At 39.4% G+C, this 23,794-nt stretch overlaps 2 protein-coding genes across 3 annotated transcripts in view; one reads left to right on the top strand and one right to left on the bottom strand.

Annotated features, from left to right (window-relative positions):
• The window catches only part of LOC307003885 (uncharacterized protein), a 160,727-nt gene extending 142,261 nt beyond the window's left edge, over positions 1 to 18,466 (top strand). For both annotated transcript variants that reach the window (XM_079622755.1, XM_079622756.1), the window contains one exon: positions 18,310 to 18,466. In XM_079622755.1, the coding sequence (XP_079478881.1) occupies positions 18,310 to 18,440 (131 nt within the window). In that variant the 3' untranslated portion in view covers positions 18,441 to 18,466. The remainder of the gene's footprint in view (positions 1 to 18,309) is intronic.
• Positions 1 to 23,794, bottom strand: part of LOC307003863 (Golgi apparatus membrane protein TVP23 homolog B) — a 291,916-nt gene that overhangs the window by 25,511 nt on the left and 242,611 nt on the right. The gene's annotated exons all lie outside the window — the stretch shown is intronic.

Raw genomic sequence — 23,794 nt, 5'->3', positions numbered from 1 at the left:
AAACAGTAATATACAGGAATATACCTACAGGAATATACTGTGAATTAACAGCGCTCAAAGTCGACACTCAGAGGCTGTTTTCCCAATCTCACCCTATACCCTCATTCACTATTCCCTACACTAGTTCACTAATATAGTCCACTTGAATGAAAAGAAGTGAGTGAATTGAGACACTGATGAACACCTGATAAGCAGAATCACTGAAGGACAGAGAAACAAGAACAGAAAAAAGAGAAACACAAGAACTACAACTGACTTCCAGACACACTGAGCGTGAAACCAGTTTAACATTATTTCTTCCATACATGTACAAAAGTTATTGTTGAGAATGAACAGGGATTTAGTTAATAATAAAGTTTGTTGTCACCATGATGGAGATCAGTATTTGCTTTAGTTGGTGTCTTGTACCTTGACTTAAAAACTTCGTCCAATCATTTCTCTCTGGCTGTTGTAACAATAAGTTTATAAAGCTTATTTGCTACAGCAAGAAAAAGTCAGGAGGAAGTTGATCAGTTGTTTTTTGCTCTGTGATGATGTCATAATCATTCATGAGTTTTTGCTCTTTTTTTTGTATATAGCTATGAAGTTATGGGTGTAATAACATATATCTGATAATCTACAACATGAAATCCAGTAATATTTCTGTTATCAGGGCAACTGAAGAATTTTGAAATAATATAGTGCATTACAATTGTATTAACTCCTACTTGACTATGGCACGGACAGACATCAACAATCAGCGTATGAATCTCAACAATGGTGACCATCAAAAGTTTCATGTCGCAATGCATGCTGGGTACCAGGATAGTATAAAACTCCCAGCATGCTCTGCTGCATGAATAAGAATTAAAAAATATATTCCCACCATTGTTGAGATGCATATTCTAATTTGTGATATTTCTGTGTTTCTCTGTTGCAGTGTAGCTCTGTTATTTTTGGTTATGTTTGTGTTATAAAATATTAGTCAAATAAATAAATTAGTCATTGTTGCTGTGGTTTCACAGTGGTGGTAACACTTTTGATTGAGAATTAAACTCTGATTGGGTGAGAAATTACTTCTTACTGAATGGACACACTATATAATGATTTTGTTATGATAGTGAATATAATCACAATCATTCACTAATTGTGTGTGTGTGCACAAGTGTGACTTGTAAAAACACAGCTCAAGCAGCAAGAAACAAACTTATGCTTTAGCATCAGCAACCCAACTAAAGAAAACACTGATCTCTATAATGGTAACTTCAACTCAAACATTTTCAATTAAACATCTCAATAACTACTTCTGTAGATGTATGACAGAAATAAAGTCATACTGGTTAATAATACGTGTAATAATGTGTAATGGCTGGAAGTCAGTTGTAGTTCTTGTGTTTCTCTATTTTCTGTTCTTGTGTTCCTCTTTCCTTCAGTGATTCTGCTTGTTAACAGCAGGTGTTCATCACTAATGCTCAACAATCACTTATCACTTAATGATCTCACTGCAACACTGCGTCAATGTTACTTTTTACTCTTTGTGTGGATTTTCCTGTGGGGTTGAAAGGGTTAACAGTGTAAGATAATAAGACACACCCACGGAATGTATTTTAACAGTAATAAACTGTAAGTTATAAAACAGGTTTATACTGGCAACACTGTTGCCAGTAGTTTACTGTAAAATGTAGTTTTTTGGGTCACCATTGTGCTGAAGAGTAGAGCCTGTGCTTCAGTCCAGCAGAAGATCTAAAACATTGTTGATATGCTGCATGTTGCTGTATTTAACAGGCGGTGACTGTGTAATTGCTGATCCAGTGGAATTCGTTTTATGCACTTAAGTTTTTTAGTGGTTACTAATGAACGTTCTTAACTCTTTACTCACATTATTAATGCATTACACATTTTAGTTAATACATTTAAATGACAGTTGGCCAATTTAAGGCAGTCGGTTTCTGCAAGTGAAATGAGTTTTAATTTAGTGCATTTTACAGTAACAAACTGTATATTACAGTAAAATACTGTAGATTACAGTAAAGAACTGTACAATTAACAGTAAATTACTGGCAACAGTGTTGCCAGTATTTTACTGTAAAAAAACCCGTTAAGGTCTAACAGTGTACTTGATATCTCCGAAATGTAGGCTACCATAACTTGCTAAGCGCAACAAATAGCGAAACAAGCTGTAAAGCTGTCAGGCAACTTTTGTGTGCGCCAAGCAGAGCTCGTGCATTCAGAGCTGCGCACCTTCACTTGCGTAATTTAAATATCAGACTTGAATTATTTATAGCTCATAACTTAGAAAAAATTAAATAAAACAAGCTGTGTTACTATATGACGACTGATAAGCTATACAGCGCGCAAGGACTGAATTGAGCTCTCTTTAGCGTCTGAATGGACAAATACACAATGTCTAAATGTCCGTTTTGGAGAGTATTCACGTAAACACAGTCAGTAAATGTTTTTATATATATCGGCGTAGGTTTAGGGGGGGACGCTAGTTACTAGTCCCAATCAATATTTTAAAATGACAAAATTGTCCCCACCAATATTTACTCCTTTTTCCTGCATAGAGAATTACGAGGCGGCCGCCTCCGTCAAATTTGGTGCCGCCTCCGGCTTTCGACAAAACTCGGACAGACAGTCACATGCTCAGATACACTTTTTCCACCGTGGCGGTTCTGTTGGGTTCCTGTGTCCATTCTGTCCTGTGTCCATCTAACATATTAGGTACATGCGCGATGCGCTTCTTGAGGCACAAGCGCGCTGTCTCTTGCTTTCTCTTCCTCTCTGCCATGCACGCGCTACGCGGTTTGGAGCACAGTCTCTGTCTCGCGGGCGCGCTCGCTATAGATTCCGGGAGATTTTAACTAATTTGCGGGCATCAGTGAGACGCTATCAATATGCGCGGGAGACTCCCGGGATGTCTGTATTTCTATACTGAAATAATACCGGCATTATAATTATTGATTTTCATTAGGCAATCTTTTTTGTGCCCCCTCAGCTCTTGGTGCCCTACGCACAGCGCGTGATGCGCGTGGTGGGAGCGGTGGCGCTGAGCATACATTTAATAAAATTAGGGGGAAAATACCCTTTATAAAGGTAAAAAATATATATTCTGATAAGATTGTTTTCCAATAGTGACGTAATGAAACATTGACAATTTCAGTTTGAAGGGAGTAAAGCCTCGGTTTAGGCTATTAAAGAAATGTAATTTTGCCAAAAGAAGACCTTTTATTTTAAATGTTATTTTTAAATCTCCCTATACTACAGTGTGACATTTTACCATATAATCATGCTTAAAGGGATAGTTCACTTTAAAATTAAAATTCTGTCATCATTTACTCACCCTCAAGTTGTTTCAAACCTGTATTAATTTATTTCTTCTGCTGAACACAAAGAAAGATATTTTGAAGAATGTCAGTAACCAAACAGTAGTCTGTACCCATTGACTTCCATAGTATTTTTTTTTCCTACTATGGAAGTCAATGGGTACAGACTACTGTTTGGTTACTGACATTCTTCAAAATATCTTTCTTTGTGTTCAGCAGAAGAAATAAATTAATACAGGTTTGAAACAACTTGAGGGTGAGTAAATGATGACAGAATTTTAATTTTAAAGTGAACTATCCCTTTAACACTGATAATTTGAATTGTAATGTGATGATCAGATATTTAAATCAGAGAATATCATAGGTTTGGGCGGGTGGATTATTTATTTTTAACAGCGGATTCTGTTGACTTAAAGTGCACCAGATTAATGAATTTATCTTTAAAATGTACAAAATTTTCTTAAGGGTGGGCATGCCCCCGGACCCCCCTAGAGGTACTGATCGAGGTCCACCCACAAAAGTACTGTGGAAAACACAGTAGGAAATATGTTGGTATATGAAAAATACAAGTTCAATGATCTTTTTAATAAAATACTTCATCAGAATTTTACCAACTCCGCCTAGTTTTGAGCCAGGAAAAAATCCCTGCAGTAGCGATTTGGATCGATTCCGACGGCCAGGACGACAGTACAAGGAACGCCGTCATTTGATTGGCTGAAAAAATAAGGGGGTGGTGTGGCCGGGGTGGGATGTCCCCACCAAAGCTGAGACCAAACCTACGCCCAATATCGGATGTGCATCAGTGCAATTGCATGCTTACTTGGTCTTAAAGTGACAGTGCGTAATAAACCTAATGCCTCTGTGCACTTAATATTAATCAAACAACAAAATAAAAAGAGAAAAGCATTCACTGCTCTTTAATGAGTAATAGCCTGTATTTGCTCAATGATTTTCTTCATACATTTTGAGGTTTTTAATACTTTGAGTATGAACTAATTTTTTTTGCATTAATATCGCAAGAAAATTGTTAATACACTTTTTTGTTCCAGATAATTTTTTTTATTTCATGTTCAGTATTACTTTAAATAGGACAAAGACTAGCAAGACTTGCCTAGCAAGATAGGTAATGAACTGCATTTCTAAATAAGTAAAAACTGAAAATATTGTCATAAAGTTTTACGATGCAAGTTGTAATTTGTGGCCCTTCACATTTTATGTGGTTTACATGTGGCCCCCTTGGCATCTGAACTTGAGTACCCCTGGTCTAGGGTCTGTCACACCTGACATAACGGCCTCGTGAACACAAATTCATTCCTTATACAATACTGCCATCTAGTGGCGAACGAGCTGGGTTCTTCACCGCACTAGTGCAGAAAGAGCCGTGTCTCGCACCTCTGAGTCCAACTGTATATAAGGCGTCTTGGCGCACCGCCAAACACTTCAAACATTTGCCAACTAAGTTACGTATCTACCGGTCATCGCTACACCGTCTTCTCAAGATGCAAAAAAGTAAGTGTTTATATATTATATTAATATACTGATTTTATACATTAAGAATAATTCATTACTGGTTTAATCATTGATTGAGTAGTTGCTATAATTGTTATATCATTGTTTTATCTAAAAAGATCGTTTTAACTATTAGAATGATATTTTATATTTATATTAAAACAGTTATTTTAATTTTAATTACATGATGCTGAAAATTACGCATCACAGGAATATTATTTTATTATTTTAACTGATATCTGTTTTTAAATGCGCTGTGTTTGGTGGCTTTATCAAATGCTGCTGGGTTTTATCTGATGCCCGATGGTCTGCTTTTGCTGGCTTTATCTGATGTTTTAAATGCGTTGTGTTTGCTGGCTTTATCAAATGCTGCTGGGTTTTATCTGATGCCCGATGTTCTGCTTTTGCTGGCTTTATCTGATGTTTTAAATGCAATGTTTGCTATTGCTGGGTTTTATCTGATGTTCGATGTTTTTAACAGCTTTGATGTCTTCATCAGTTTTTATCCGTTGTCTGATAATGCATGATTCATCTATTAAAATCTCCATCGTTTTTATTATATTAATTTTATTCATATTTACATACTGTTAGCCCGCGGGCTTTTATTATGAAAAGATCATGGACTTCCTTCCGTTGTCGGGGACATATCATTAACGATTCTCTATACCCGTTTATATACTGTCTATGTCTATCGCTCGTTGATAAAACAGAGAAAAATGTCATACGTTAATGTTTTTTTCTCATATGCATTTTTTGATGCAGAGCGATCTCATTTCGGTGATCTATTGTACTTCTTGGCTTAGCATCTCCTATCATGTGCTATAACTCTGGTCATATTCTATTGGATCTAACGGTAATTTTTACCAAACTGTTTTTTCTTCAGTGTACATGATTCTGAAGCTAGATCGATTTGTTTTCATGGTGTTTTAAAACATAAAACCCTGTTTGAAAGTTGTTGATAATGTTGTTGTTTAAACATACGACATCTAGCGATCCTAACGCCCCATGAGTTATGAAACACATCCTGATTTGTAAAATATTGCCATCTAGCGGTTGTGACTGGTATGACATTCTATTTTGTAAAATAGCCCCATCTTGTGGTTTTAACTGGTATTACATCCTGTTTTGTGAAATATTGACATCTAGGGGTTTTAACTGGTATTACATCCTGTGTATCGATCCCGTACACTACTACTCTATTTCGCTTGTATTTTATAGGGGCTGTTTTGTGTAAAGTGTAAGCATCCTCACCAGACAGCCATTCTGAAACCTTTTTATCGCTTAGATGAACCCCGCTATCTTTTAAGATTGCGTCTTTTAATCGTTTTTTACCCCCTAAAGAACCGGGGTTGGAGGGTGTATAATAAGTCTTTTTCATGAGCTCCGTCATGCTGCCGTTTCAACCGCTGTAAAAGAATAACTCGTACATGTGGTTTGAATCAATCTTTTATTAAAAAAGTTACAGAATATACAATTTAACTAAATGGCATTAATATAATACAAGATAGTAGACATGGTTATAATAATAATAATAATAAATCCAACACAAAAAAAAAAGTAAATTGAATATAATAATAATGTTAGTACAACAAAATCTTAGTAAATTTAAAGGGGTCATGACATGAGAAACCAAATTTGCCTTGATCTTTTGGTATATAAGAGGTCTTTGTACCATTAAAACGTCCTGCAAGTTTCATAGCTTAAGACGTCCTCCCCATTATAAACGAATCATTTATTTAATCAAGCTCTAAATACAGCTCGTTCTGGATCCATGGTAAGAAGTGACGTCACGGTACGAAGTGACGTACCAGCGTTTGCATATGACCGCCTCCAGCGCAAGACAACTACACAGCAAAATCCCCAGTGTTAAATTAACACTGCTCAGTGTTTATATGAGTCCACACTCAGAGAGTGTTAAATGAACACTGAAGCAGTGTTAAAGTTAATGAGATAATTAAGTGATTAATTGAGTTATGATTGAGCATTATTGAAGACACCTGATGATAACAAGCAGAATCACTGAAGGAGAAAATTAATATAAAATGGATACCATTATGGATATCAGTGTTTAGTTTAGTTGGGCTCTTGACCCTTACTTTATTAAAGGGGTCATGACATGGTTTTTTTTTATTTTATTATTATGTTCCCTTAGGTGCAAATATAGTATTACTATAGTTTTTTTTACAAAAAACTTTTAAAATGTAGTGATTTATGACCTTTTCCCACCCTGTTTCTCATCCTCTGATTCAAACAGTCTGTTTTGGGGGTGTTTCCCCTTTAAGAGTTCAGTGTTAACGCCCACTGTTATGATTGGCTAACGTCAGTGCCAATGCATCAATTATTAACGCCCCCAGCCAGAACGTTTGCGGATTCGGCGTAACTGTTTAGTAGCGGGTGATGCATGCGAAGCGATGGCTCTTGCAATGATAAAACCTTATTATGTTTGAGCCGGAATCAGAGGAAAATGAACCATCACCACAACAACGAAGACTGGATCAGCCCGTGTCCACATGGAAAGTGAAACTATTTTGAATTAATAAAACAAAATTAACCCGAGACACTTGAAAACGGATTGTTACATAATTTTCCTATAGCTTAATTTGCTAACAGTTTAACATTATTTAACTAATTCCAATGAAATGATAGGGTGTACCACGGACAAAAATGCATGCACAGGCCATATTTGAAGATGCAGCATTGATAAAGGCAACATTTTTAATTTTCTATCACATGTAGGCATACTAGAAAGGCGACATATTTTCAAGATTCTCTTATACAAATGTGTTTATATTAGCCATGGTAAAAAGTAAGTTTGCGTCGTCGTTGTTGAGCCCAGAATATTCGGCACGGACTTATCTTTGAGCAACAGTTTTCTGGCAAAGCCAAGCATCATATTGGGATTTTTTCCTCAAAACAGTCATCCTTAAATGTATAGAACACTGCCGTGACTGGGACGTCCGCAAAAAATAAAGTGCATACATTTTCCCCTGACGACTGGATCTTTCAGCGTATTTAAAAAGTAGTTTAAAGTTTTAAATACATTACTTACAGTTTGCGTCGTCGATGTTGAGCCAAGAATAGTCGGCACGGACTTATCTTTGAGCAACAGTTTTCTGGCAAAGCTCAAAACAGTCATCCTTCAAATGTATAGAACAAACGCTTAAACTAACACTGCCGTGACTGAGACGTCCGCAAAAAATAAAGTGCATCCATTTTCCCCTGACGACTGGATCTTTCGCAGCGTATTCAAAGATGTTGTTTGTCCACAGCCAGGAACAGCACATCTGCGTGGCATCGTAATTTCCCTGTACACAGACCCACTCGCTGTCCGTCGACTGAACACTTGTGAGGCGCGCGGCGCGCGGGCGCGACGATGATACGAAATGAGCGTAGCTGCCTTGCGCTGAAAGCGTAACTGTCTTGCGCTGGAGGCGGTCATATGCAAACGCTGGTACGTCACTTCGTACCGTGACGTCACTTCTTACCATGAATCCAGAACGAGCTGTATTTAGAGCTTGATTAAATAAATGATTCGTTTATAATGGGGAGGACGTCTTAAGCTATGAAACTTGCAGGACGTTTTAATGGTACAAAGACCTCTTATATACCAAAAGATCAAGGCAAATTTGGTTTCTCATGTCATGACCCCTTTAACTTTAGAATTTGATTGGCTGATGTATTTCAGTTATAGCAGCCAGATGATCAAAGAGAAAAGGTGATCTGATGGTGTTGGTTGTGTTTTAACATAATCAACAGTTGCTCTGAACTCATTGAGAGTATAATTTCAAGTTTACATTATGGATTGTAGGAGCACTGTCCTTGTAGAGTATGCCTTTTTCAATTAAATACAAATGATGAAGTCAATTACAAAATACAAAAAAACAAAAACTTTGTAAAAGTATTTCAGGTAGGCACACACAGACATCAAGAAAAAGCATATGACTCTCAACAATGGTGACAAACAGATCACCTCTGAACATAAGCTCATTATTTATTCATGCAGCAATGCATGATGGGAGCCATGCATGAGATTTGATTGGTGGCATCCAGACTGCAACATGCTTTATAATTGTCACCATTGTTGAGATTCACAGGCTGATTCTTGATGTCTGTGTTTAAAAAAGAAAAAACTGTTTTGTCTGTGTTTAAGTTTTAAAAAGTTATTTTGATTACATTGTAAAAGTAAAAAATATTATGCTTTGCAAGGACTGTGCTGCAATAATAAATGAAGTAAATGTAACTCGGAAATTGGGAACTAAATGCCTTGAGTGATTCAGGTTGAATAATTGTGAAATAATGATAATATTTAATCACAACCAACACCTTTATATCACCATTTTTTCTTTGATTATCTGGCTGTTATAACTTACGTACAACAGCCAATCAAAATCTAAATTTGATGTTTTAAGGGTCAAGAGTCCAACTAAACTAAACACTAATGTCCATAATGGTAACATACCAATTAGGATTTTCTCTTTCAGTGATTCTGCTTGTTATCATCAGGTGTCTTCAATAATGCTCATTCATAACTCAATTAATCACTTAATTATCTCATTAACTTTAACACTCTTCAGTGTTCATTTAACACTCTCTGAGTGTGGACTCATATAAACACTGAGCAGTGTTAATTTAACACTGGGGATTTTGCTGTGTACGCTTTAAGCGCAAGACAACTACGCTCATTTCGTATCATTGTCGCGCCCGCGCGCTGCGCGCCTCACAAGTGTTCAGTCGACGGACAGCGAGTGGGTCTGTGTACAGGGAAATTACGATGCCGCAGATGTGCTGTTCCTGGCTGTGGACAAACAACATCTTTGAATACGCTGCGAAAGATCCAGTCGTCAGGGGAAAATGGATGCACTTTATTTTTTGCGGACGTCTCAGTCACGGCAGTGTTAGTTTAAGCGTTTGTTCTATACATTTGAAGGATGACTGTTTTGAGAACAAATCCCAAAATGATGCTGGCTTTGCCAGAAAACTGTTGCTCAAAGATAAGTCCGTGCCGACTATTCTGGGCTCAACAACGACGACGCAAACTGTAAGTAATGTGTTTAAAACTTTAAACTACTTTTTAAATACGCCGAATCTGCAAATCCTCTGGCTGGGGCGTTAATAATTGATGCATAGGCACTGACGTTAGCCAATCATAACAGTGGGCGTTAACACTGAACTCTTAAAGGAGAAACACCCCAAAACAGACTGTGTGAATCAGAGGATGAGAAACAGGGTGGGAAAAGGTCATAAATCACTACATTTTAAAAGTTTTTTGTAAAAAAAACTATAGTAATACTATAATTGCACCTAAGGGAACATAATAATGAAATAAAAAAAAACATGTCATGACCCCTTTAATATAATGAAGTTAGTACAAAATGGATATAATAATAATAATAATATATATATATAACAACGTTACATGATTAGTCTAAGTAAAATGGATATAATAAAATATAGAACAATTAGATATAACAACGTTACATGCACAGTCTAAGTAGGATAGTCATAATGACGTCACTGATAGTTGAGCCAGAAAAGAAAATCACGACAGGCCAACATGTGTTTGTCTAGGACAGCCTTTCTCAAACTTTTTTCAGTCAGGGCACCTTTCAAAAGTGCATAAAATCTCAAGGCACCCCAGTGTAAAATATAATTTAAAACACTGCATAACCCAAATATAAATGCAAAAGTCCTGTTTATTTAGACAGGACAGTAATGAACAGAGCATAATACGAACTGTAAATAACAATAATAATAATAACTTTATAGCAACTTTATAGCACCTTTAAAAACACAGGTTTGCAAAGTAATTCACAAAATAATTAATCAGAGACACAAATGCCATAAAACCGTAAGAGGTGGACCGCCCAATACAAGAACCCAACAACAAATCCAGACCAGGAGAACTAAAATTAAGTGCAGAATGCAGTTAAAATAAATTAAAAAGGGGCAGACATGACAAAAATAAATAAAATCAGATACAATACGATAAGAAAAAAATGCATGTTAAAAAATGCACCAGAGATAAGCAGGAATGTGTTTCCATATAGTGCTTGTTTTCATCCGTGCCATATGCGCATGCACACACACGCACACCCACAGACACAAACAATAATCCGCAACGAGAGAGGGAGAAAGATCTACATGCCCGCATGCACAAGCCGGGGGTATTATCCCTATTATTAGGGACATTAATAGTATTAATTATTAATTAATTATTAATATAATTATTATTATAGGTATATCTGACTATACCTACTTCCAAAAAAAGAAAATAGGGGAATGATATTGCATGCGCTTCATGAGGCACACGCGCACGGTCTCTTGCTCTCTCTCTCCCTCTGCCGTGCACGCGCTACGCGGTTTGGAGCACAGTCTCTGTCTCGCGGACGCGCTCGCTCTAGATTCCGGGAGATTTTAACGCGGGCATCAGTGAGCCGCTATCAATATGCGGGAGACTCGGGATGTCTGCATTTCTATACTGAAATGGTGGGAGCGGCGGCGCTGTCCTATAACGTTAGTTGTCACCCTGACATAACAGTGCGTAGAATTTGCCTATAATGTTATTTTATTCGAGCTTTCTATCTATTTGCTAAAAAATAAAGTGAAATAGGCATTCATTAGGCAAAATAGCAGCATGTTGAAATGTGCCAAAATGCGTTTTCTATAAATGCGTTTGCTACAATGAAAATATTGTACAGTAGCCTATCAGATAAGGTTCAGGTTTGCCGAAGTGCGTTTAATTTAGACTATTTGTTTATTTGTGTCCCTGGCCTGTGCGCCGATCGGAGACGGAGTTCACTGCTGACATTCTTAGGTGAGCTTTCTAGTCTGGCGGGCGGGTGCGGTTTTGAAAATTGGTCAAAAATGCTGGTGCGGACGGATGGCGGACAGATGAGTTTTGTGATGCAAAACTTTGCGGATGAAATAATTGCCCATTCGCGTATCTTTAGGGCGCGGGCTCCCTAGGGGGCTAGAGCAACCCCGGTGGGGACGTCATGACAGTTACTGAGGTGAGACAGATTTTTATGGTTAATTTAATATATATATATATATTTATCTAAAATGAATTTACAATTTTATTAACCCGTTCATATGTTTAAAAAGAAGAAGAATGTATTTATGTAAATTAAAATATATTTATATATGAAATGTAAATTATTATTATTATTTTTTTTTGCCTTCGTAATTTTTTGGCGGCACCCCTGACACAGTCAGGGGGCACCCCAGTGTGCCGCGGCACCCACTTTGAGAAAGGCTGGTCTAGGATGTAGTCGATATACATCGCAACAATTTTGTCGACGCTGGTACTAATTTCGTCAATTTTAATAGACGAAATTAGACTAATTTCGTCTTCATCATCCGAATCGTATTGTTGTTTTGAGTTCAAGGTCAGCATGGTACAGACATCCGCCACATAAGTACAAGTACAGAGGACATCGGTGACTCCGAGTGGGAATTGTGATTCACACAGCATATCTAGAATCTGTTTTATCATTACATCGACTGGTTCGATACCATGAATGCATTTGTCGACCAATTCGTTCCAGGAAGGAGTCTGTCCTCTTATATAGATCATTTGTTTCTTGAAATTTGCTTCACGTATACTGTCTTCCATAAACGGATGACCATCGCGCGATGCATCTGCAAGAATCTTATTCATCAGCATGGTCATCTGTCGCTTGTAATGTCTTTTAAACATGAATTCCATAGTATTCTTCACGCTACAGACTAGCCCCATAGCTACGGTGTCTGGATCACTCGCCATTCACGATTGCGAGACCTTCCCAGAGATCGACGACGTCGTGGACTATTTCGTCGCAGGGTTTCTCCAGAAGTCTGACTCTGATTTCTTCAAGCTTAGCGCCGATGAATGGTTCGTCTTTTAATTCGTGCAGAATAGTCCCAACCGTTCCTTGAATCCGTTGTGGATGAGATTTTAATCCACAACGTTTTAGCACGATACCGATGATTGCGTGAAAATAGGGTCTAAACAGTTTGGTTGAAAGTTCATCAAAATGGGTGTCCAAGTAGTAGTTAGGAGGGTCAAACAGGCAGGAATGCTGCAGCTGACTCGGGTGATCAATCTCGCAACCCTCACACTCGTCCTTCAGCTTCGTTCCGATGAGATGTTGGAGTAAAACCGCGGTCGCGGCTTTTATGATTTTGAACCCCAAGACATCGAAACATCCGTCTGTGACGTCGAAGGCATGATTAGCATGAGGGAGGGTCCGGTCGATTTTAGATATGTCGTACGAAGCCTGATCTTTATGGAGCTTGAAAATTTTGAATGTCCCCATGTCCGAATCCTCGACTTTGTCGGGGTCGATTTTGATACCTGGACCGTGGTCGTTTTGCACATTCAATGTTTCAGGGTTAATAATATTACCCGGACCCCAATCGTTTCCAATGCATGTGTCAAAGTCTATGCGACGTTTGATAGTTTTAGCCGAAGGCCAGTCTTTGTGGTGATCCAACGGATCACAGGCGTTGTCGTCGGGAGGGTCAAGAATGCTACCGAAAGAGATTCCGCAGCTGCACACATGTTCGGGTTCTGAAGCGCCGTCTTCACCCATGTTTTATAAATGATGCATGTAGGGTCTAGTTGCCAGAATTTATTGTCGTTGTAGTAAAGGGGGTGGAGACACGGATTTATAAAAAACAACGCTTGGCAGGGTTTCCCGGTCGAGGTTTACGATGGGCGTAGCGAATGGTGGGGGATGGGAGACAATCAAACCCGCCGTCGCGCGGGGTTCTCTCAGGGTGAAACAGCTGCACTTTCATTTTGTTGTACCCGTCATGAATATCACACCATTCGAACATTTTGTTGATGGTCGAAAAAAAACCATTCAGCTGATACAGATCACCCCACTTGAACAAAAATTGCATTTCATACAGGTCATGATGATCCTTAGGCACGGTCGCCCACCACACGGTACTGGATATTCGGGGTCTCCCCGCCCCACTCCGCCACGTACAGAGGCTCTCGCCCTGAGTCATTCAGATCCGTCCAGATACATTTGTAAAATAGATCCCAGTCTTTTTCAGGAAATATCAGACACGGATCCTCCCCAGCCTGAAACTCACGGACGTTGGCAGTGGTGTAGAGTATAACAACTCTCGTTGGTTTGTGAAATTTGTACCCGAATACGAGACTACTAGGCATCACAAATTCGCCTTCAGTCCATTCCGAAACATCATGGAGAAAATTTGTCAAACGGACATGACCATAAGCTTTTCTCGGAGCCATAGTCAGAGTTGCTATCATGCTGCTGGTCAGCCCCGTCTCTGGGGGTTGTGGGGATGCTAAACCGTCCATGCTCGTATAGCTCATGTCTCTGTTGGTTGTAGAACACACTGACACCATTTATATATATATAGACCAGTCTGGAATGTCAACGCACAATGGTTATGTCAAAACACTTGATTGGTCGGATAGATAGGTCAACTACTCAACCCTTATCAGTAGAGACCCGATGGTCAACCTGTCAAAACATTTGATTGATCGGATAGATAGGTCAACTGCTCAACCCTTATCAGTAGAGACCCGATGGTCAACCTGTCAAAACATTTGATTGATCGGATAGATAGGTCAACTGCTCAACCCTTATCAGTAGAGACCCGATGGTCAACCTGTCAAAACATTTGATTGATCGGATAGATAGGTCATCTGCTCAATACTTATCTATACACACCGGACGCACAACCTGTCAAAACACATGATCGATTGGAGGGGTGGGGGTCAATAGGTCAAACCATAACAATAGACACCGGAAGAGGCGGGACCGGAAAAGGTCAAAGGTCAAGGTCAACCGGAAGCCATCAATCATTTTGACACATGGTGCAGCATATTTACTACTACAGCATATTTACTACTCTCTTCCTCTCTCTCGTTCCCTCGCTTCCTGCCTCATCGTCTGCTCATCATGAAGTCTCCGATTCTGAACTCCTTCCAGGAGTTCCCTCCACTTTTATTTTCTTTATAAAGTTTCTTTTGTTTCATTTTCAAATTCTCCTTGGTTCGTTTCCACCTACGAGTCGAACGAACGAAGCCTGAATTCCTTCAGTAACATATCACTTCCACAAGAGGCCTTCTTCAAAACTCGCGCCCTGTCCGAGGAGCACACAAACGATCTTTGCAAGTATTGTTCACTCCAACGAGTTTAATGTTTTAAGGTTTGTTTCGATTGTTGGCTCTCTCAAAGGTCTGTGATTTCGTTATTCTATGATGATCCTCTCTCTCATCCTACAACCTCAGCGCGTGCTTCGGCGCGCCCCTCCTCAGAACTTTATCTCTCTCATCTGTTATTCGTTGTCTTGTTTGTTCACATGTAAGATATGTACAAACATATAATCGGTGTATCTTGAGTAGTCCATATATTCTGTAGTTGTGCATTTATTAAAACCATATATTATGACTGTTTCTGACTGTTGAAAGTTAATAAATACGAGTCAATGAGATAGATCCAAAGCTACCCGCTCTTAGTATGCACTACATTAAGGTAGTTTAATTTTATAAACACCGGATTAATGTTCCCGGCCGGAAGTTAATGTTTCTTGGAGTTTATAAGGAGATAGCTTTACTGAGAGGTTGATGGGTGATCTTTGATGGTTTTTGCAGGACAAACACCTATTTGATCATTACATGAATTTCCCTTAAAGGTTATCTCATAATCGAAATTAAATAAGATTATTGATATATGAATGAGGAATTATAAGACGTTGTGATCGATTATTCATATATTCATATAATCTATACATTTTCAATTTCGATAATTTAATGTAACTGTAATATGCAGAATATTAATCATATTCATGATTAGTCATTAAAATTCCCTGTGGATCATTTGAGCTAATTCAAACGGACCCAGAGTCCGAGGCATATACGCTACAGCAGCATAAAAAGAAAAAATTTCCAAGAACACTAAATCACATGAAACTGTTCAAAACTATTCATAATTTAACAGCAATGAACATCTTCTGAAACATATACAGAGCAAATAATACTCACAGAGCACAAGGGGAAGTTGACTGAGCTTCATACTGACCCAATAATGACAGACGGTTAAAGACACAGACTGAGTTAAAGCCTCGAGACTTCCTGATAAAGTCAGATCTTTAGGAACATATGACAGATTAAAGACATCTTGTAACACGTTTTCAAAAAATATCAGAAGAGCATTAGTTTTCCATTATGATAATTCATATTTTTGTGTGTTTAAGGGACAAGTAAAAGGAAACAATACTTTGATAGATCTTTATCATAATAATAGTAGCTGTATAACTTTATAAGTTAAGAAGCAGAAACCACTTAATTCCACTGAGCTGAAAAAGACCAAACCACAACCACGAGCTCATCTCTATTTCTGTTCTATCAGGACTCTGCATCAATCTGCACTACAGTTTTTTTTTCAATTGCTTAAGCACAATTTTGAAAACCGGTTTTTCAAACCCCTACAATTAGCACAACACTACACCAAAGTAACACAACACCTCAGAATGGAAGACTTTTGTCAAAACTATACAATGTCTTATAAAAACCTTATTTTGTTGTAAACACAACCATCATATGGTCTGACTCTGTTTGAATCGGTTTAACACTCCTGTGCTCAACCTAAAACACATTTAGCATTTACACAGAGAAAGTGTAAAAAAAAAAAAAAAATCACCAACACCACATGACACCAATTGTGCAGACTAATGAAAATATTTATTCAGTCAGTCAATACTTAACATTTCAACAAAAGATTCATAAGAAAACATTTTCCAGTTTTCATACAGTAGTACAGTATTGTTGAAGACTTTTATTGTATTGTTGCCTTTTTATAGTGCTTACACCTGATTGGTGTGTCCACAATTAAGCACCAGTGTGTGTGCACATCCCGCATTCTCAGACCCCTCGTTTTTCACAAAAAAAAATGGGCAAATGTTTAAGAATGTAGAAATATAAAATATGAACGAAGTATAAAACACTTTTCAAAAACAAATGATTACAGGCCCAACATAAAATATTGCTATATAAAATACCAAATGTAAAAATGCAATGGAAGATGTTTAAAATCAGGGCTCCGAACCTGTTCAATGAACAAAAACAAACAAACGAAATTTTGACAGGAGCATAACCAGAAACGGAAACCAAATTAAATTTAATCGTTCTGAACAGACACGCTTATTTGAAATGGCCATTAACCGGTTAACAACGTTATTTTATCGTTCTGTTAACTATTTTAATTTGCCAGTCAACCAATCATGAATTCAAATAGCACAGACTGAGCAAATGTGATATTGACACGCATAGCCTATCCAACGTGAGTGAAATGCCCATGCTCAGCTGTCAGTCATCATTGATAAGTCGCAATGGGAATGCGCTGGCGTTAGTTTTCCATACTGTGTCACCAACTGTCAAAAATTAGGCCTACATTTCAGTGAAAATGAATAGCAGGTAATTATGCAACTTTTTGTTTTTTGAAACCAGCGAAAATTGCAGGATAGTGTAGAACATGGATCCACACAACGTCACATCACGCACTTAAAGCGCTTCTGTGAACGGAGAAAACAGAATAAAGCTAAATATATAAAACTAATATATAGGCCTATATGCAAAATATAGGCTATTTGCCTTAAATAATTACAGATTAACAAAACGAAAGGAAGCGTTTTGCTGAGCTTCGGATCATGCGACAGGGTCCAAAGTTCACAAAAAGGAAACCGAGATGTTAGAAAAGGGAATCGAGCTTGTTTTCTGTATTTTACGGCTTTACAGTTTTGAATCATTTTTTGCTTCTATCCGTATGACCATAAATTACGGAGTAACGGATTCCTGTTCCTGTGATCGCGCCGACGCTTCACGGCACGCGCACACGTTCTTGCATTGCTAACTTGACATAGCAGCATGTTCATTATCAAAATATAATAGTCAACCAAACATATAGAAATTTAACCAAATCATGTTCAGGCTACAGAGGTAGCCCCTCATTTAGGAACGAGCTCCTCGGTTTGTCCTGGCTGGTCCTGCTCGGAAACACCCGGTTCTATCACCCTTCACTCGCCACGTTATTCACGTTTCTGCCATTCTCATGGCGGCGTGTAAGATTGCAGTCCTCCAAATGATGAAAAAGTTTTGCCGTAAACAATGTTTTTTGCGACACCACGATATGAACGATAGAGCATAATATGAATCGATAGACTTTTTATATCGTCCATCCGATATATATCGTCATATCGCACAGCCCTACGCCCACAGCGTGCTCAACCTCGAGCAACGGGCAATATTGACTAAATATGCCCGCCGCAGAGTCAAGCTGCGAAATGTGGCTTGTCCGCTCTGCGGCACGGTTGTCAAATAGCCGGAGAAACATCTGCAGAAAGGATTTGACAGCAAGTCAGTGTTAAAACTGACAAGATGGTGTTTGACCCGTTGTTTTAAATCAGTGTATGATACAGCTGTCTGTTTATTGTTGATTTAACGAATGCAATCATGTGTTTTTTTATGTTTCAGACCCGCTCGAGGTCAAGGGCAACGACAGCGTTGGAGAAGTCGGTGACCGTGGGGAAACTGAAGCTGCTGTGGGACAGCAAGCCAGCCCTTCCCACGGTCCACGACTTCTCCCAAGCCGAGGCCCCACCTGATGGCTCCTGGGACGAGACCGTGACCCACACCAGAGCCGGTCGGTCTCCCCACAGAGGCTCCGGGGACCCGGCCTCATCCCAGGAGCCATCAGGTGGGGCCTCGGCTTGGGAGAAGTCGTGTGTGACACATCCGCCTTGTGTGACACCGGTCCAGACGGACGATGACAGGGAGGTCATAAAAATCATGATAAACGGATTCATACCGATGATTTTTATGACCTCCCTGTCATCGTCCGTCTGGACCGGTGTCACACAAGGCGGATGTGTCACACACGACTTCTCCCAAGCCGAGGGCCTATCAGTCGGGAGACCGACCAGCTCTGGTGTGGGTCACGGTCTTGCCTCGTGTGACACCGGTCCAGACGGAGGATGACAGGGAGGTCATGCAAATCATCGGTATGAATCCGTTTATCATCAATCCTAATAGTCGCTAAAATTAACTCATGATTATTAATAACTAAATTGATGGTTTGTTTTTCAGACGATCTCTTTCCCATGTTTGAAGAGCTGGCGGCAGCAGAGGCCACAGCGCTGTGGAGCCCCGACGACCTGGAGGCCGCTATAGGTATGAAACCCTTGTATCATCACACTCCTAACAGTGCTGCAGAAAATCAACAAGTGGTCTACTAAATTGATGGTTTGTTTTTCAGAAGAACAGCCTCCCAGCTTGGCTGAATTGCCACCAGTCGGGGCCACAGCGCTGTGCAGACCTGAAGTGGACATGGGTAAGAGTCATTTATCATCACAATTCCCAATAGTGCTGCAGTTACTCGGTAAGTGATCCACTAAATTGATGTTTTGTTTTTCAGACGATCTCTTCCCCAATTTCCCCATTGATTTTTACACGTTGTTTTGATTCTGACCTTTTTTTTAAATAAAGTTTTTTATAAATTTGACTTTGGGTGTGTGTGTCCATTGTGTTATTTCCAATAAAAATTACAAAGGAGCAGCAACATATGAATTTGTATTAATTTAAAAGGTTTTAGGTTCCAGGGCGGGACACAAGCCTGAGAGGGTGACCCACTGCAAACGGCTTTAAACGCCCGTAACTCGGCGAAGGCTTTTATATACTTTAGAACGGTTCGAGACCTTTCCAGGGAGACCAACCACGGCCTCGAGATACAGAAAGAAATAAATACAATTATCTAAGCGAAAACTCAACTCAGCGGGCACTGAGCTCTGAGGAACCGTCTTCTTGAACTGAAAAGAATGGTTAAAATTTCATGATGTTTGGTGGTGTTTTCGCGGAGATATTAGCCGAAAACCACAGGGCGCGCATCAAAATGGCCGCCGCCGATGACGTCACGACCCGGGGAGAAAATCAATAGTATCTCGGCAACGCAAAGACCCAGAGTGCTCAAACTCGGGTCAGGATGTCCCGCGGGGACCCTCACCCTACAGTCGCAGGCCCCGGGGACGCCCCCTAGCGGTTCGCCGCTCGCTGGGACCCCCGACTTTGAACGGCTCTAACTCGGGGACCCGGGCGAGTTTGACCTCGGGGGTGGGCTCTTTGGAAAGGCCTCGTCCAGCACTACGGTCGATTAGGGTTTGGGGAACATTGAGCGAGCGGCTCTCGAGTTATAAGCCAAAAAAGGTGCGCCAAAAATGTTGCCGTTTTACATTTAAAACTATTATTTCTTGGTCTAAACCTAAAGTAATATTGACAAACTATATATCATTTGAAAGCTTACAGTATCTAGTTTTGATATTTGGTGTCTGATTTCAAATAAAAATTGCAAAGGAACAGAAACGTATTAATATGTATTCATTTTTAGTGTTTTTAACTTCCAGGGCCTTTTTTTTTATGCACTAAAATGACTGGAAAATGAGTGGATCGTGTCCAGTTGAGTGTGCTTAGTACACTAGAGGTGGTTTAATGCAAGTTTTCATTATTTAAAACCAATGAGGCCCCATTCAAAAATGTCATACACTGACAGGGGTCAAAATGGTAAAACAACTGAACGCTCGTCCGTAAGGAGACGGAAGGTCGTAGGACCCCTGAACTCGGCGAGTTCCGTCCAGAGTTTGAGGGCCCTAGCCGCTTTCTAAGCGTTTCCTAACCCTCGTTCATTATTAGACCAGTGACTGGATGGTGAGGTGACTGAAAAATGGTGACTGTGGATTTTTTTATTTTATTCTTGTTGATTGAACCACCTCTACTGTATGAAGCACACTGAACACATGACACTGATTTTAAAGCCACACTAGCCGCTTTTCTAAGCGTTTCGAGTCCGGACGAGCGTTTGGCTGAAAACGGGCCTGTTTCTCAGTGTCTGCCATTGACCTGAATATAAAAATACTTTTTTAGGCCCGGACCTTTTCGGTATGTCGATCGGGGGGCCCCAATGCAACAGAGTGAGTGATTTCGGGACCCTGGGGGACATTTCAGTGCTTAATTTGTACAAAAATCCAGTGTCCGCGAAACCACTATTTGGCGGCCACTAAATAGGTTGGAACCGGATCATTCTTGTGTCTTTGCTCTCCCGTCATATGTGATGCCGATTCTCTTGAATTAATCCACCTCTGCTGTACTAAGTACACTCAACTGAACACATCACACACATTTTCAAGTCATTTCAAGGTGCAGTGTGTAATTTTTAGCGGCATCTAGTGGTGATGTTTGCGAATTGCAAACAGAAAGTCACTTACGGCCTATCCCTCCCTTTTCAAACTCGAATGAGAAGCTACGGTGGCCGACGTAGGATAAAAGATTTAGTCGTGCGAGTCAGCAGAGAGTAGCAAATCAAGCAATGAGGTTTCTTTATATTATATTATATATTACATTATATGTAGCCTACTTAATTATTCAGTAAAACCACATGTTATTGCGATTGTTATTTTTACTTGTTCATCGTTGTGTTAGTCTTTTATTCACTGACTTTACCATAGCTTGTTTCCATGCTTGATAAGAGCATCAAAGCAGCTGAAGGGGAAATAGCTAACGTTACGATGTCCAAGGCTTCGTTCAGACAGGATGTTTTTCTCCACGTTTGCAGAGTCGGGGACAACCTGAGTATGTACCGGAATATGAGGGAAATAGACACGCATTCATTAAAAAAAAAAAACTTTTTAGCAGGAAAAATATTTTTTATTAATTCTGTGGATTAGGCCTACACTGTGCAAATCAAAAGTAATACTACCCACCGGATGAAGAAGGGTTGGCTCTCCACAGAACATAAAATATTCATTTTTCGTGTTCGCAATTGTAAAAGCCGGCTATTCGGCCCAACTTCCGGTTTCCAAATAGCCGGTAAGGAAGCGCGCGTTCTAGTCTTTCCAGCGTTTTAAAGGAATTTTGGTTAAATAAGACACAGGTTCTCATATGCAATTATCTCGTTTTAATCTGACTCCATGAATTAAATAAAAGTTCAATGTGCAATAAGGTTATGTTTACACTTAAATAGTTACAACATGATGTAATGAGAATTCAAACCATTAGTATCCAGCATAAATGTTACCTGAGAGAGAGAAATATAAAGAGAGAGAGAAAGAGAGAGAGAGAGAGAGAGAAAGAAAGAAAGAAAGAAAGAGAGAGAGAGAGAAAGAAAGAAAGAGAGAGAGAGAGAGAGAGAAAGAGAGACCCTCTCCCCAGCTTGGCATCCAAAAACAAGAGACAGAACAACCGTTACATCCTGTTTTGTCACTTCCCCGACCGTGTGATTTAACAACTAGGTGTGAGATATTCAAACTGACCAATCAGAGCATCACAATTTACCCATTGTCCAAAAGCTTTGGCCTACAGGCCCACATCTGTCTTAGCACTGCTGTGCTGGAAATGTCTGAGAGAAAAGCAAGTGTCTTTGTTGGTTGGAAACAATCTTGGATTATTTCCAACCTTACAGTCCGCCGCTTGGCACCATTGGCAATACAGATGGAATTCAAAGGTGGCACAATCCATAGAGACACGCTTTCGGTTGTGTGCAGTTGTATCTTCAGACTTTTCGTCCAGGCTTTGTAGCAATAACAGTTTGTCAGTGTTCAGTCTTTGTTCACCATGCAGGGCTGCTGCATGAGGAGGCTCCATCAAATGGTCTTTCACCGTTCATAGATGTGCAATTCATCCGTCACACACTCGTCACACAAGAACAGGAATCTGGGAGCAAACGAGTGGGACAGCAATCTGGCAGCTCTCTTTCTGAACCAGGACATGAACTTCGGTAGCAGTGATCCTGTGCATTAAAGAGCATCTAATACAACAAACAGCAAAAGTAGACACATGGCATTTGTCATTGGTCAAAGGATTGATATGGTCAGATTCAAGTTTGTCTCTGGCAAAAAGCCCTTAAATTGATGTATTTAGAAACACGGTCTAGGGAGGACAAAAGAAGATCAACAGGTTCTTACACTATTTAAAGAAACACTCAAATAAAACATTTCTGTAAAACATTTAGTGTAACCCAAACGCAGAGATTCAATTTAATCAATGTCCAAAAACATTGTTGTAGGTCAAATGGTCAAAGTACAAATATGCAAGGTATATTCAACAATATTTCATGTAATATCAATAATAATATTCAATCAAAAATCATGAAGAAATACATATAATAATCATTGTTCGTTCAGTAATCTTCCAATGTAAGCCACCTATGCAGATTTAAGAAGTGACTTTGGCATAATACAAGAATGGAGATCTTCCTTGTAACAGTGTGTGTGTGTTTGTTTGTGTGTGTTTAGTCATATGACAGTTTGGTGTTTGTTTGTGTGTGTGTGTGTGTTTTTGGGTGTGTGTGTGTGTGTGTTTTTGTTTGTGTGTGTGTTTAGTCATATGACGGTTTGGTGTGTGTGTGTCTGGCTAAGTCACAGTCGATGACAGGGTTGAATTGTAATTTTTTGTAATTGATTGAAGCGTTCACACTTCAGATCTAGTTTGTTTTTATAATGTGTCTGTTATTAGAGGCATTGTTGAGAAATCATGGGCCCTATGATTTTCCAACCACACCAATAACAATCAGTTAAACATTTTTGAATTTTAATAGCAGGTCTGTCTTTGCTTTAGAATTTGTATTATCAATTTGTGACTGTAGCCATTCATGTGTACGTTACAGTGTTTTCCCATGAGTTGGTAATGTGTACTGTCATCATGGGATCAGCTTTGCCATCCTATGTGTGTGAAGCTGTCTGAATCTGTTCAGTGTGATGATGGACAATAGATCATTAGTGAAGTGTCACTTTTGGGTTCTATGCCATCTTTATCTTCCTATGTGTAGTGTTCAGCGGTAAATGGAGGTGTGTGTTCAGTGTTCATGCCTAGGAGATGGGTGGAATCAAATATGACAATTGTGTTGTAAATTTGGATCCAGTTCTAACTGGGAGGCCATAGTTATGCAGTAGTGTGTTGCTGTGTGGTGTGAGTG

Source organism: Phoxinus phoxinus (genome assembly GCF_949152265.1).
Source record: "Phoxinus phoxinus genome assembly, chromosome: 1".
In the NCBI taxonomy this organism is placed as follows: domain Eukaryota; kingdom Metazoa; phylum Chordata; class Actinopteri; order Cypriniformes; family Leuciscidae; genus Phoxinus; species Phoxinus phoxinus.
Note: the sequence above shows the minus strand (reverse complement) of the source record. Positions and strands in the feature narration are given on the sequence as shown.